A 12,626-nucleotide genomic window follows, 5' to 3' on the forward strand; every position below is an offset into this window, starting at 1 on the left:
TGGTTGTTGTTGTGATTGTATGAGTCTCATGCTTAATGACAATTCAATATTATCCAGCACATACAATTATTAGTTCGGATAAAAACATACTTGCATCATCTACTTCTCATCTTCACTTAATTTATACGTAATTACTCATCATCTATGTTTTCTACTTTCTCATACTTATTGCCTACCAAAACGCACGCTGTATCCAACATTATGATGCATATATAGTGTTTCTTTTTTTAATAAACGATGACATTTACACTAAGAGGATGGGAGAGTGGTTAGACCTTACAATGTATTTGCCATATAATGTGGTTCAACTTCATCTTTGTCGAAAATCGAATCTAAGACCTCTCACTGACAAGTAAAGAGGAATATCACTAAACTGTAAGTACTATGTAGCTACAGTGCTCATATTTATATATATAGATAAATGACTTGAGGATAAATTTTCAGACCTGTATTTTACACGTTTGTATTCGATTTTTGATACTAATGAATCACACGATTGTGATCGGAGAGACTAAAATGCCTCTGTGAGTGCATTTTTAGAGAAACCATCAGCTGATCCTTTTTTATTGTAGGAAAAAAAAAACTAAGAAAAAATATTAATATGGTGGAATGTGCATACATGAGTGCATTTTTGGATTTGCAAATTGCAAATGGATCGAATAGAAAATATATGGTCGGAGAAAGAATTGTTTGTGGTCCGGGACTCATTTGTGTCCTATTGATTCATGGGAGAGTGCTAAAACTTGTATATTCTCAACAAACTTGACAACTAAAACTTGTATATTTTCAACTAACTCCCGTTGTCTTCGATTCGCAATATCAGCAGCAGCGATCTGCCATCTTCTTCGACAATCGCCGTTTGCATCATCATCATCCTCTTCGCCGGAAACCTCTTCATCATTGCAGTAAACTTATACAATTGCTCTCTGCTACCGAAGCCGATCAGAATGAGATTGGTTCTGTAGCAAAACTTGAGATTAACAAAACCATATCGGACCAAATTGAGAGGTACTGTTGGTTTTGGTTCCGGTATCAATTCACACGCCAAACCGTATCGTACCGTGTCCAGCCCTACCCACAAGTACTAACAAGTTAAATATAATAGATTAACTCCCGCTCTCAACCTTCTTCCCTTCCCTCATTCGTTGCCTCGCACTAGACATGAGGGGGTGTCGTTCTGCGTGTTGTGGCCTCTTTCGCTCCCCATGTTGATGAAGGTTGCCTAATCAAAGGAGAGCGTACGAATGATGGAAACCAGCTTGACGAAACTGGTGAGAGTATGAATTAGTGCTGATTCCGACAAACAGCCACAAATGTTGATGCACAAAATCCGATGGACTTTGGAACAACTTAAAATGTTAAGTTTGTGACCAATGCAAGATTGCTCTGGTCACCAAATGTAGGTGAATAGGTAGAGAAACACATATAGAGAAGTACAAGATATACGCGGTTCACTATAAGTTGGGCTATGTCCACAAGGGTAAAGGAGTTCTCATTAATAAAAAAAAGTTTACGCAATACATAAGTTCAAGCATAATCATTACTAGTGAGTCCTAATGATGAGTTTGAGCACAATAATGGCCTTAGGAATTAATTATAGGAGAATGGTCTCCTTTATAGTTCAAAAGAGTCTTCGATATCCGTCAGCGATCGATGTGGACTTGAGGAGCTTTAATTCTAATGTTAACGCGTGTTGTGTTGTGCTTGGTCTCTTGACTGGAAAAGAACGCATGTGCTTCAACAAGGATGCTTCAGGATGAACACTTTAGTAGGTTCCTGAAGGTATGAAGATGACAGATATTTGGTAATTTCGAGATGATGAAATATGGTACAAACAAGATTAAATGACAGTTTCATGAGACATTTAAATTAATAAACTAAAGTCAAAATAGTTGTAAAAATCAAATTTTAACTACTAAAATTCTCACAGTATTGAAAGAAGCAGCATTGAAGTCCACACCCACCTTGAAGAACATAAAATAACTTATACAAAACGTCACATGTAGACCCCATAAAAGTAGTTACAACTCCTGGAAGAATCTTCAACCAACTATAAGAAATTGAGATGGAGTGTTCTTCAACCTCAAGAAAATAAAAAAGAAGGGAGTGTTCTTGGTGGGCACCACACCCCACGCTCACAATCAATCTCCCTGAAAAACCCATGTTTACTTGTAATAAAAATCGATCGCAACCGAAAACTACCGCGACGATCCGACACCACGCGGCTCGGAAAATGATTGCAGAGAAGGTGCTTGCCAAAAAGCCTCAGACATAAATGATTAATTACCCTTTGTCTCCAACAAGTAAAACCCCATTATTTTCCGGCTAAAGAGCAAAAAGGCCCCCCTTCCCTCTCGACCACTGATTGATGCTTTTGCTTGCTTCGACCCCATGACTTTGTTCCCGCACATGCCGGCCTCTTCTGGGTGTCGTAATTCTCGTAGTTTTTTTTATGAACTTTGCTTTGCTCACGCGTTGGGGGCGTCGTGATCTGTGCACCCTTTTCTGGGTTTTTGTCTTTTGATTAAATTTGAATTTGTGTTGGGTTTTTTTTGTTTATTTATGGTCCCATCCCATCTTATGGTGTTTGGTGGTCGTGGTGGGTGTGGGGTTTTCTCATTTGATGAGAGAGAAGGAGAGGGCGAGCGAGCTGTAAAGGGGCACTCGGCATTTGTTTGACTAAGTTGGACTTGGATTCCTACTTACGTTGCTTGCTGCCCGTCTTTAACCCCTCCTTTTCACTTTTGAAGTTTGATTAAACAACTGGTTTCTGGGTCTCTGTTCCTCCTCTCCACCCAATTTCATGAAGCTCTTGTTTTCCTAGAGAGAGAGAGTAAAGGTTCTCTCTTCCCACCTCAGCCATGGCTCCAGCTGGGAAGGTTTCTGAGTTTTGCAGACAAGGCAATGACTGGTAATCTCTCTCTCCCTCCCTCCCTCCCTCCCTCCCCTTGTACACCACTTTCATGGACAGAAATACGACCCTTTTCTTCCAGGTTCAATTCTCAAAATTAATGTTCTTTTAAGGCCAGAATCTGACTATATTTCAATTGCAGCCTTCAATTCTACTTTAATTCAGATAGAATTCTATAATTCAATAACAAATAAACCCCTTTTTGGTAAATTGCAAATTGTTTAATTCATTCATTATATACTTTCATGAACAGTAATATCAGTCCCTTACCAAGTTTTCTTCAAGGCTTTTATCTTCACAATTATTCTTCTTTTTTGGGACTTAATTCGAGTTTAATTAATTGGTTGTTGAATTTATGGCCTGTAGGACAGATAGAGTTTGATTCCATTTGAATTACAGCTTTTAATTTTATAATTCAATTCAGATACAAGTCTACAATTCAATCTAAATAAACCTTTTTCTGTTCAAATGGAAATTCATTATTTCATTGAATAATGAAGGAAGCTGGAGAGACTATGGAATTGATGTTTTTTTTTTTTTTTTTTTTTTTTTTGGTTCTTTCTCTGTAAGGTTTTGCAAAGCGGGATTGCCAAGTGATATTACTGTGGTCGTGGACGGCGTGAGCTTCCATCTTCATAAGGTATGTGTGCACCTATCATTTGATGCGGTGGTTCTGCAATTTAGGGGGATTGAGAAGGGATAGAAAATAGAAGGGCTTGGGTTGTTCTCAAACATCAGAAATAAGTAGTTTGGTAAGTTATGCTAGATTTAGCCATAAGCCATGAGCTTTTCACTTCTCTCTTGTAAATTGGCGGTGCACTCTAAGCTTCCAATATATGTGTCCGGTCCAAAAATAGGGGTTGAGTGGTTGCCCCCCGCCGCTATCCCCTAATATTACATTCATGTCACTGATGGCTTCGTTTCACTATTAGTGATTAGCTTTTATGTTATGTTAGGTTTATTTCTGCAGTCGGTGTGGCTTTTTCTATATTGCGGTTTGTTGTTGTTCTTGTTGTCTTTCCCCCTAAGGATGTTTTTATAATGGAAAATAAAATCATAGTTGTTAATTGTGAATTTTAAGTAGGACTTGTCACTTATAATATTTTATAATCTCCAGTTTCCTCTCATATCAAAATGTGGGAAGATATCACATATGTACGAAGAGTCCAAAAGCACATGCAAGAGCATTTTCACCGCAATTCTGGAGGAACTCCCTGGTGGCCCTGACATGTTTCTGATTGCAGCTAAATTCTGCTATGGTATGCGAGTGGAATTGACTCCAAGAAATGTAGTAATCGTGTACTGCGCAGCGGACTACCTTGAAATGACAGATGAGTATGGAGAAGGAAACTTGCTCTCAAAGTCAGAGAGTTGCTTCCATAAGAATGTACTTCACAACTGGAAAGACTCTATCTTGGCTCTTCAAAGTTGTGAGACTGTAATTGAAAGGGCAGAAAAGCTTCACATAGTACACAAGTGTGTAAATGCTATATCGGTGATGGTTTGTACAGATCCTAGTTTGTTTGGATGGCCCATGATGATGTATGGTAGCTTACAGAGTCCTGGTGGAAGCATCCTATGGAACGGAATTAACACTGGAGCGAGAATTCGAAGCTCTGAGTCTAACTGGTGGTTTGAAGACATCTCATACCTTAGTGTGAGTTTGTTTGAGAGGCTTATCAAGACAATGGAAACAAGGGGTATAAGACCCGAAAACCTAGTAGGTGCTATAATGCATTATACCAGAAAGTACCTGCCTGGCCTAGGACGATGGCAGGGTGGACAACACGGTATACCCAGAACAGTTACAAGTTTTAGTTTGACGCCCATTGCCCTTGATCAAAGGGTAGTTTTAGAAAGCATTGAAAAACTTCTTCCCCTCAAGAAGGGGAAATCATTTTGCCGTTTTCTACTTGGTCTTCTTCGTGTTGCATTAATATTGGGTGTCAGTCAAACCTGCAAGGATGCTTTGGAGAGGAGAATAGGGATGCAGCTGGAATTGGCAACCCTAGATGGTCTTCTGATTCCTACTTATTCAGATACTGATGCATTGTATGATGCTGACTGTGTTGAACGAATAATCCATCATTTTATGTCGTCAGAATCAAAGGCTACACCATTTTCTCCGTCATCATTTGACATGGAAACATCGCCATCATCAAGACCTTTACAGAAAGTTGCAAAGTTGGTAGATAGCTATATTGCGGAGGTTGCTTCGGATGTGACTTTAAAACCAGGAAAGATACGCTCTCTTGCGGAGGCCCTCCCAGAATCTTCAAGAACTTTATATGATGGGTTGTATAGGTCACTGGATATATACTTCAAGGCACACCCTTGGCTCTCCAATAAAGAGAAGGAAGATCTCTGCAGCATCATTGACTTCCAGAAGCTATCTATTGATGCATGTTCCCATGCATCTCAAAATGAGAGGTTGCCACTTAGAGTTGTTCTTCAAGTCCTGTTCTTTGAGCAGATGCATTTGAGAACCGCTCTAGCTGGTTGTCTTCATGGCTTGGAAACTCAAAGTGGCCCTGCAGGTCCTGCGACTGTCCCGGGTGACATGGCTGGCCAGATTATACAGAGGGATGGGTGGGTGACTATGGTGCGTGAGAATCGCGTTTTAAAGGTGGATATGGAAAAGATGAGATCTAGAGTTGGTGAACTCGAAGAAGAGTTCAGTAAAATAAAGCAAGAGATGAAAAAGGTGAGCAAATCACATAGCTCCCTCAGTTCTCCTCGTGTGGTTGGCAGGAGGATTGGGTGCAGTCTTCTCTCGAGACCCTCTGATGCTAAACCAGATACTGTTGAGAGTACTCGGCCATCCCCAAGATCATCAGTTGAGCAGGCACGTCCTTCGACCTTGCATTATAGACACAAGAAAATTTCCTTATAAAGCAAATAAAGCATGCCTCGGTTAGTAGAGGCTCTGGTTGGTTCCCAGAAAATATGTGAGAAAGGAATGGAAAAATTCATAATCAACATTCTCAAAATGATTTCCATGTTTTGAGATAGTTTCATTTCCTTCATGTTTCTGTTAACCAACCAGAATAGTTCCAGGAGTCTCCGAACGGAGGATGGTACGCAACTTATCCATACTAATAGAAATATTGTCGTTATAAAGTTGGATTTTGAGTACGGAGAGAAATTCTTTTCACCTGTTTAACGACAGTGGTTGGAACTTCACAGTCATCATAGGATGAAGCATTATATTTCAAGAAGTTACGGATACCTTACCTGTAACGGAATGCTAGTCACATCCAAGATTTGAACTCATAGGTCCGCGCTCCTCTTCTTGAGGAGCTTTGTGACAAGTAAATAGACCTTGTTTCACAGAGAGAGAAGAAATTTTCGTTCTTTCAGTGTTTTTTCCTTCCAGTTAGCTTGTTTCTGGGTTTATACATGTACATCTTTATGAACCAAATTGTAACTTATAGGTCTGTGAAATATTGGAAAATATCAGCAATCATATATCTGAATTTGTTTGCCTTCCTTTGAGGTGGTTTGATTTGGAATTGCTGTTCATTAAACAGTGGAAATTTTCTGTAAATGAGGGATTGCAGTTGCTGAAAGCAAAGGCAAGGTACGAGTCTGTTTAAACTATTGTGTTACGTGATGTGAGAGACAGAGAGAGGGATAAATAACCGGTTACATCCCCGGTTTTTCCGTTTAATTGTTCAAATTCTAAGCAGAGACGGCCAAAATTTTCATTGTTCTGTATGGACAACAAATTTTAAACTGGCAGCATTTGTCAATGTTTCTTTTTTGCTTAGAGTGCTAACTGCTAATGATGGCACCAAAAGAAAAGAAAATTTATGTGTGACAGATTTTCATATATAAAAGTTAGGTGATAAGATTTTAATAAGTACGAAACATTGCAATTATTTGAATTTAGAAGACATGCTTACCTGTTTAAATTAAAGTGCCCCCCATCCAAGACGTGAACTCAATTCAAACATCTTATGAGTGTAGAGAAAAACCATAATTTATAATTTTCATTTTATTTCGTTTATTTTGAGTTTGTAAAGCTAAGTGTATGAGTTAACTTTGGAGATAGAAGTATTTATTCGTTTGTTGACGGCTAGGTAAGACTAAACTCATGAGCTTATTCACATCTTTCTTATGTGGTGGAGAGAATCTTTCTTTCCTATGTGGTGGAGAGAATCTTTCTGGTATCAAATGCATAATCGCTTCACTTGGTCAATAAATACTTGTCACGTGTTTAAAAAGTACACCACACATTCATAAATGCTTGCCAAATATGGTATAGGGGAGTAAAAGCTGTACTTTAAGAATCAAGTCATAACTGTAAGTATGAAATAGTATGGTATAAGTAATAGGGAAGTAATTTCACATTTTTTATTTTTTTCATTATCATGACAATTGTGTTCGTTTTTCTAAACTTTTGAGTTTGAAAGCGTGATTCGAGCACATGTGAATGTAAATAAGTTACTTAGTTCTCATTAGTTTAATAAACAAAAAAATTAGATCCAAGAAGGATGCCAAATAGGCCTTTATGATTTATTTATATATCTTGCGGACCTTCCTTATAAGATAGGGAGGAAAAATGGGAAAATTAACAAATGATACGATAATTACACTAAATTCATCTAAAATACAAAAAGAGAAATTTGAATTGAGTGCAGAGGGTGGATCATATTTGTCTAGTCAACTTGGCTAAACTTAGGTACGTTTTGGTTTTAAACGAATGTGTTTTTTCATAGTTCAAGTAGTAAACGAAGCAAGCTAGCCATCAATCGACGCTTTGGCCGAGTGGTTAAGGCGTGTGCCTGCTAAGTACATGGGGTTTCCCCGCGAGAGTTCGAATCTCTCAGGCGTCGATAAATTTTTTTACTTTTTAATATTTTACAGCCATTCACCTTCTGCCACGTGCTCCTTTTCCTACGGACTAAACCTCAGGCGATAAATCCCCGCGAGAGTTCAAGTCCCTCAGTCAGTCATCGAAACTGTACTACAGCCAATCACCTATTGCCATCTGGAAGTTTTCCACGGACTGGACCGCAGGTGATTACGATCCCCTCAGTCAATTGTTTAGGAACTGTTTGAGTCTGTGACTTCCGTTCGTGCCAGTCTACACAAAATGTCAGTTTGTTCGCCGCCACCATCGCATGCGCACCTACCAAACGCCGTCGTTTCCAGCTCCGCCTCCGAGGCCAGAGCTCCTCTGCAATGTCTCCAAAACCCTAAACCCCATTCCGAACTCGCAAACTCCTTAAAGCTGGTGGCTTTACACCATTCGCCGTCTCCCAACCGCCGTTTCCATCTCAATTGCGCGGGATCAGAGACCATTTCTGTCGCGGAAAAAAATGGTGATTTCACGGAGGCGAAAGCGATGGTTGCTGAGCCGAAAATCGACGGCTTCGGCGGAGGAAATGACGGTGGTGATGGCGGGGATTCATTTGGTGGCGGAGGAAGAGGAGAAGGAGACGGCGGGGGTAAAGAGGAGGGCGGAGAGGGAGAGGAGTTTGGGCCATTGCTGAAGTTTGATGAGGTGATGAAGGAGAGCGAAGCGCGGGGTGTGAAGCTTCCTTTGGACATGGTTGAGGCTGCTAAGACTACTGGGCTTCGGGAAGTGTTCCTTCTCCGCTACTTGGATTTGCAGGTTTGAATTTTTTCTTAATCTTATCATCATTTCTGATGAAAAATCTTCAAATTATGGTTTTTGTTACGATTCTTATTGGGTTTGTGATTGAAATTCAGGGGTCAGTTTGGCCACTGGGTTTTTTAATGAAGTACTGCTCAATGCTACGTAATCGGATGCTGGCTGATCCTTCCTTTCTTTTCAAAGTTGGGACAGAGGTTTGTTTTCGTCATTTTTTTCGCTTCGGTTTTACTATATTTTTGAGTGATTGATGGCGTTGGTCATAATCCTATGAGTTACATTACATGTATACCTGGACCGGCTTACAATCTCTGATCTTGTTAACTGCTAAAGAGATCTTTCATTGTCCACCTTTGTAATGCAGATAGTCATAGATTCTTGTTGTGCAACATTTGCAGAAGTTCAGAAAAGGGGAAAGGATTTCTGGGCAGAGTTTGAGTTGTATGCTGCTGATCTTTTGGTTGGAATAGTGGTTGACATTGCTTTGGTTGGCATGTTGGCACCCTATGCTCGGATTGGAAAGCCATCAGTGTCACGAGGTTTATTAGGAAGCGTGCAACAGGCTTGTGCCTCTCTTCCTAGCAGGTTAGCACTGCAACACAGCATTTTAGGATGCTAGTATTCTGCTGTACGTTTATCTAATGTTATACGTCAATAATTACTGCGCTTGACTTGAACGTAGTAAGAGCTCAACAAGTACCAATCTTGTATTGTTTATTACCTTGAATGTAGTCCATCTTACCAGTTGCCTCTGTTTCTATTTTTAATTTGTTTCATTGGGATCATTAAAATGTTTCTATTTTTATTTTGTTTCATTGTGAGCCCCATGTTGAGCTACAGAAAATGATGAAAACACAACGACTGACATAGTGACATAAATTAAATTTCTTTAACAAATGTGGGAGTGTAACTTAGGGTTATCTTTTGGGACCTTTTTGGGACCTCATAATTGTATTGTCTTATGTCTTGATGTTGAATTCAAATCGATGAGTCCTCCTAGAATTCTTCTTTTGTGAAGCATTGCATGGTCTTCATTAAATTTTTCACTGCATATATTCCTCTTATGCAGCGTCTTTGAAGCTGAAAGGCCGGGATGTAAATTCACGGTCCAGCAGAGAACAGCCACATACTTCTATAAGGTAAAACATCTGATTAGCAATGTTTAACTTTTTGTGTAAGTAACAAATAAGTAATTAGTTGACTTCTGGACTGTAAATATTGAAGACAAATGTTCCATCAAGAAGAGGCCGGGTGGAGTTTTTCACTCTTTAGTTTTTTTAATGTAGTTCTTGCTTAATGATTCTCTCTTCAAATTAGGCTTCTGTACCAGTTTCATGTACCATTCTTAATTGTCTAGACCAAAATCTGGGTTCTGGGTCTTTTTAATTGATTGAAACATGTTGGTCCAGGGTGTGTTGTACGGATCAGTTGGCTTTGTATGTGGTCTTATTGGACAAGGAATTGCAAATATGATCATGAATGCCAAAAGGTATGCTTTTATCTAAATATAGTTTTCATGTTATGTCTGTTTTTCTGTCACATGTCAGTCACTTTTGCTTGGATATCTGCTATTAAATGTGTTTTTAAGCGCCTGTTGTTAACCCTTTCGTTTTTAGGCTTTAGCTTTCATTTTTTGTGTGTGTGAGAGGTAGAGGGGAAAGCATATGAGGAAAAAGAGGCATGAAGAATGGTAGAGGGACAGAGGAGGGAGTAATGAAGGAGAGTATGAAACAAAACTTGAAAGTGAACAACTCGAATTTGTTTCCAGTTTTTAGTTTTCATTTACCATTCTATATGCATATCTTCCACATCTCTCCCACCATCCTTCCTCCACCCTTCTACATCTCTCCTTTCTCTCATGCATTATCTCCTCTGTTTCTAACAAAAAATGAAATGGTTATCAACCTGGCCTTAACTTTTGATACTTATATAGTTACGATAGTGGATCGCATCAAACTGGCCCTAAGATTTCATACTTATTATGCTGATCATTGTGCCTGCCCAAGCTGTCGGGGGAAAAGATATTGTATTTGGAACATAAAGATCCTTCCATTGTTAATTTATTGTTGTCTACAACAGTGAAATTGGTAAATTGGTACTGACAACCTGAATTAGGTGTTTTGGATGGTATAAATACAAAGATCGCCCAAAACTTTCACCGAACCAAACCAAAAAGAAAACAAATTCTCCTTTTTAATGACAGTATTCACTCTCTTATTCTTATGTGTCATCAGGAGCGTAAACAAGTCAGAAGGGGACATACCCGTGCCTCCTCTCGTGAAAAGTGCTGCTCTTTGGGGTAGGTCCTGCTCTCTTGTTCAGATTTATATCCTTCTCCTCATCTTTTTTTACAAGTCCTAACTTTTCATTGAACTATCTACTACCGTCTAATGGTTAAGCAAGTTTCTGTCGGTCTTAGTTGTGAAGTCATGGAATAAATAACTAAAAGATATCCATAAACTATATTTAATATTTCGACAAACGGTTGCTGTATAAAATTAATTCCCTGTTCTGATCTGATAAATCTGATATAGGAATAATGTCAAATGGTACTTGACACAGCTTTTGTTTTTGCACTTGAAAAGTAGGGAACAGTATATTACTATATTTGTATCAGTTGTTTCCGTGATCTTCGATGGAGCGGAAGCATATTCTTGTCCTAAAACCAAAAGTTAATATTAATGTAGTCGTCACTGCAAGTTATTCTCGCTTTATTCATATGATACACTAATTTACTTGTCACTTTGATTATTTGTTTTGCATGTGCAACCTGCCAACCTCAGTTACACTAACTGTTTTGCTCTGTTAAATCAGGTGTGTTTCTTGCTGTCTCGTCCAACACTCGTTATCAGATCATAAACGGCCTGGAAGGGCTGGTTGAAGCGTCACCGTTGGCAAAGCGTGTCCCGCCTGTTGCAATGGCATTCACTATAGGTGTACGATTCGCCAACAATATCTACGGTGGTATGCAATTCGTAGATTGGGCTAAATTAAGCGGAGTGCAGTAGCAGCAATGCATACCAATTACCAACAGGTGTTGCTTCTCAGTTTTCAGATGTCAAATGGACGATACGTTCTATTACATTTTGACTCAGATTTTGTCTGCTAGATCAATTCGATAGGGGTTAGACCTAGATAATTTTTTTTTTTCCGGGAAATTTCAGTGGTTTAATGGTGAAATTGAAACATTTGGTTCGTACTTGATTGATATTGGCAATATTAGTGGTAACAGAGAAACTCTTATATACGGCTGCCCTCTCATAGAAAGTAGGACTCACGTGTGCGGACCTACACAAACCGTGAGAGGGCTGCCGTATGCGGCATCCGTATATAAGAATTTCTCGTGCTAGCAATGGCATGCCTTTCGTCCACCACATGATCTTTTACTGTCTTTACTGAATAATAGTAATCATCAACTCGAAAGAAAGCGATCGTTAACTGCTGATACACGTGTAGGCAACTGAAGGTTGCAATTTCATTTGACAATGGTACGATTGTGCTTAGTATTTATGTTGCAACGAGTGCTTGACAACCGAGCTACCACCGCCTTTTCGCCAATGCCATTAATACACCCTTTGACGAGTTTGCATCAGACCACGCCTAACAACGTTTCTTTTCTAAGAAATAAATATCGTACTTTTACTAAGATAAAAAAACCTGGGTGATGTAGACCAATCGAACAATTAGTTAGCCACCATATTTTACACGGTACCCACATTTAGAGAAGTTTATATTTGCTATCCAACGGTGCTAAGTCAAAAAATAAAGTTAACTTGACCGTTAGATTAATAGAGATCCTAATATTGTAAGAATTTGTAACCTTGTTATAGTAAAGTCATAATTTTTAGGCTTAACATGGAATAAAAAAGGATTGAAATATTCTAATTATAAATTAAGTTGGGTTGGTGTTTTTACGAGAAATCTTTAGTCAACCTTCTTGTAAAAGATTTTTACTTAATCAAGCATGTTATTATTAGATAAAAAGTTACTCGAACAATTTCTTTGTCTTCCACGTCCTTCCTCCGTGGCCGAACCTTGTGGAGGAACACTTAGGTTTTTGGGGCATTGGATTCTCACCATTGTTTGCGTTACTCA

The 12,626-nt window shown here is 39.0% G+C and overlaps 2 protein-coding genes, 1 long non-coding RNA gene and 1 other non-coding gene across 4 annotated transcripts; 3 read left to right on the forward strand and 1 right to left on the reverse strand.

The window, feature by feature from the left end:
* Positions 1 to 1,722: 1,722 nt before the first annotated feature.
* On the reverse strand, positions 1,723 to 2,087 carry LOC148692898 (uncharacterized). Its single transcript, XR_015953556.1, has 2 exons — positions 1,965 to 2,087; positions 1,723 to 1,776 (listed from the first exon to the last, which is right to left on the reverse strand). It is a non-coding gene; the product is annotated as an uncharacterized LOC148692898 (long non-coding RNA).
* On the forward strand, positions 1,999 to 6,401 carry LOC137742744 (Phototropic-responsive NPH3 family protein). The gene is made up of 3 exons (XM_068482686.2): positions 1,999 to 2,911; positions 3,482 to 3,551; positions 4,029 to 6,401. The coding sequence occupies exons 1-3, from the start codon at positions 2,862 to 2,864 to the stop codon at positions 5,802 to 5,804; spliced, it is 1,896 nt and encodes a 631-aa protein (XP_068338787.2). The 5' UTR covers positions 1,999 to 2,861; the 3' UTR covers positions 5,805 to 6,401.
* Positions 6,402 to 7,667: 1,266 nt separating this feature from the next.
* TRNAS-GCU (transfer RNA serine (anticodon GCU)) lies at positions 7,668 to 7,749 on the forward strand. The gene has a single exon. It is a non-coding gene; the product is annotated as a tRNA-Ser (tRNA).
* Positions 7,750 to 7,877: 128 nt separating this feature from the next.
* LOC137742659 (protein RETICULATA-RELATED 1, chloroplastic) lies at positions 7,878 to 11,902 on the forward strand. Its single transcript, XM_068482582.2, has 7 exons — positions 7,878 to 8,531; positions 8,630 to 8,728; positions 8,896 to 9,116; positions 9,601 to 9,670; positions 9,941 to 10,020; positions 10,766 to 10,830; positions 11,346 to 11,902. The coding sequence occupies exons 1-7, from the start codon at positions 8,010 to 8,012 to the stop codon at positions 11,537 to 11,539; spliced, it is 1,251 nt and encodes a 416-aa protein (XP_068338683.2). The 5' UTR covers positions 7,878 to 8,009; the 3' UTR covers positions 11,540 to 11,902.
* The last annotated feature ends 724 nt before the right edge of the window (positions 11,903 to 12,626 follow it).

Source organism: Pyrus communis, chromosome 11 (genome assembly GCF_041283825.1).
Source record: "Pyrus communis isolate YQ-2024b chromosome 11, ASM4128382v1, whole genome shotgun sequence".
Taxonomy (NCBI): domain Eukaryota; kingdom Viridiplantae; phylum Streptophyta; class Magnoliopsida; order Rosales; family Rosaceae; genus Pyrus; species Pyrus communis.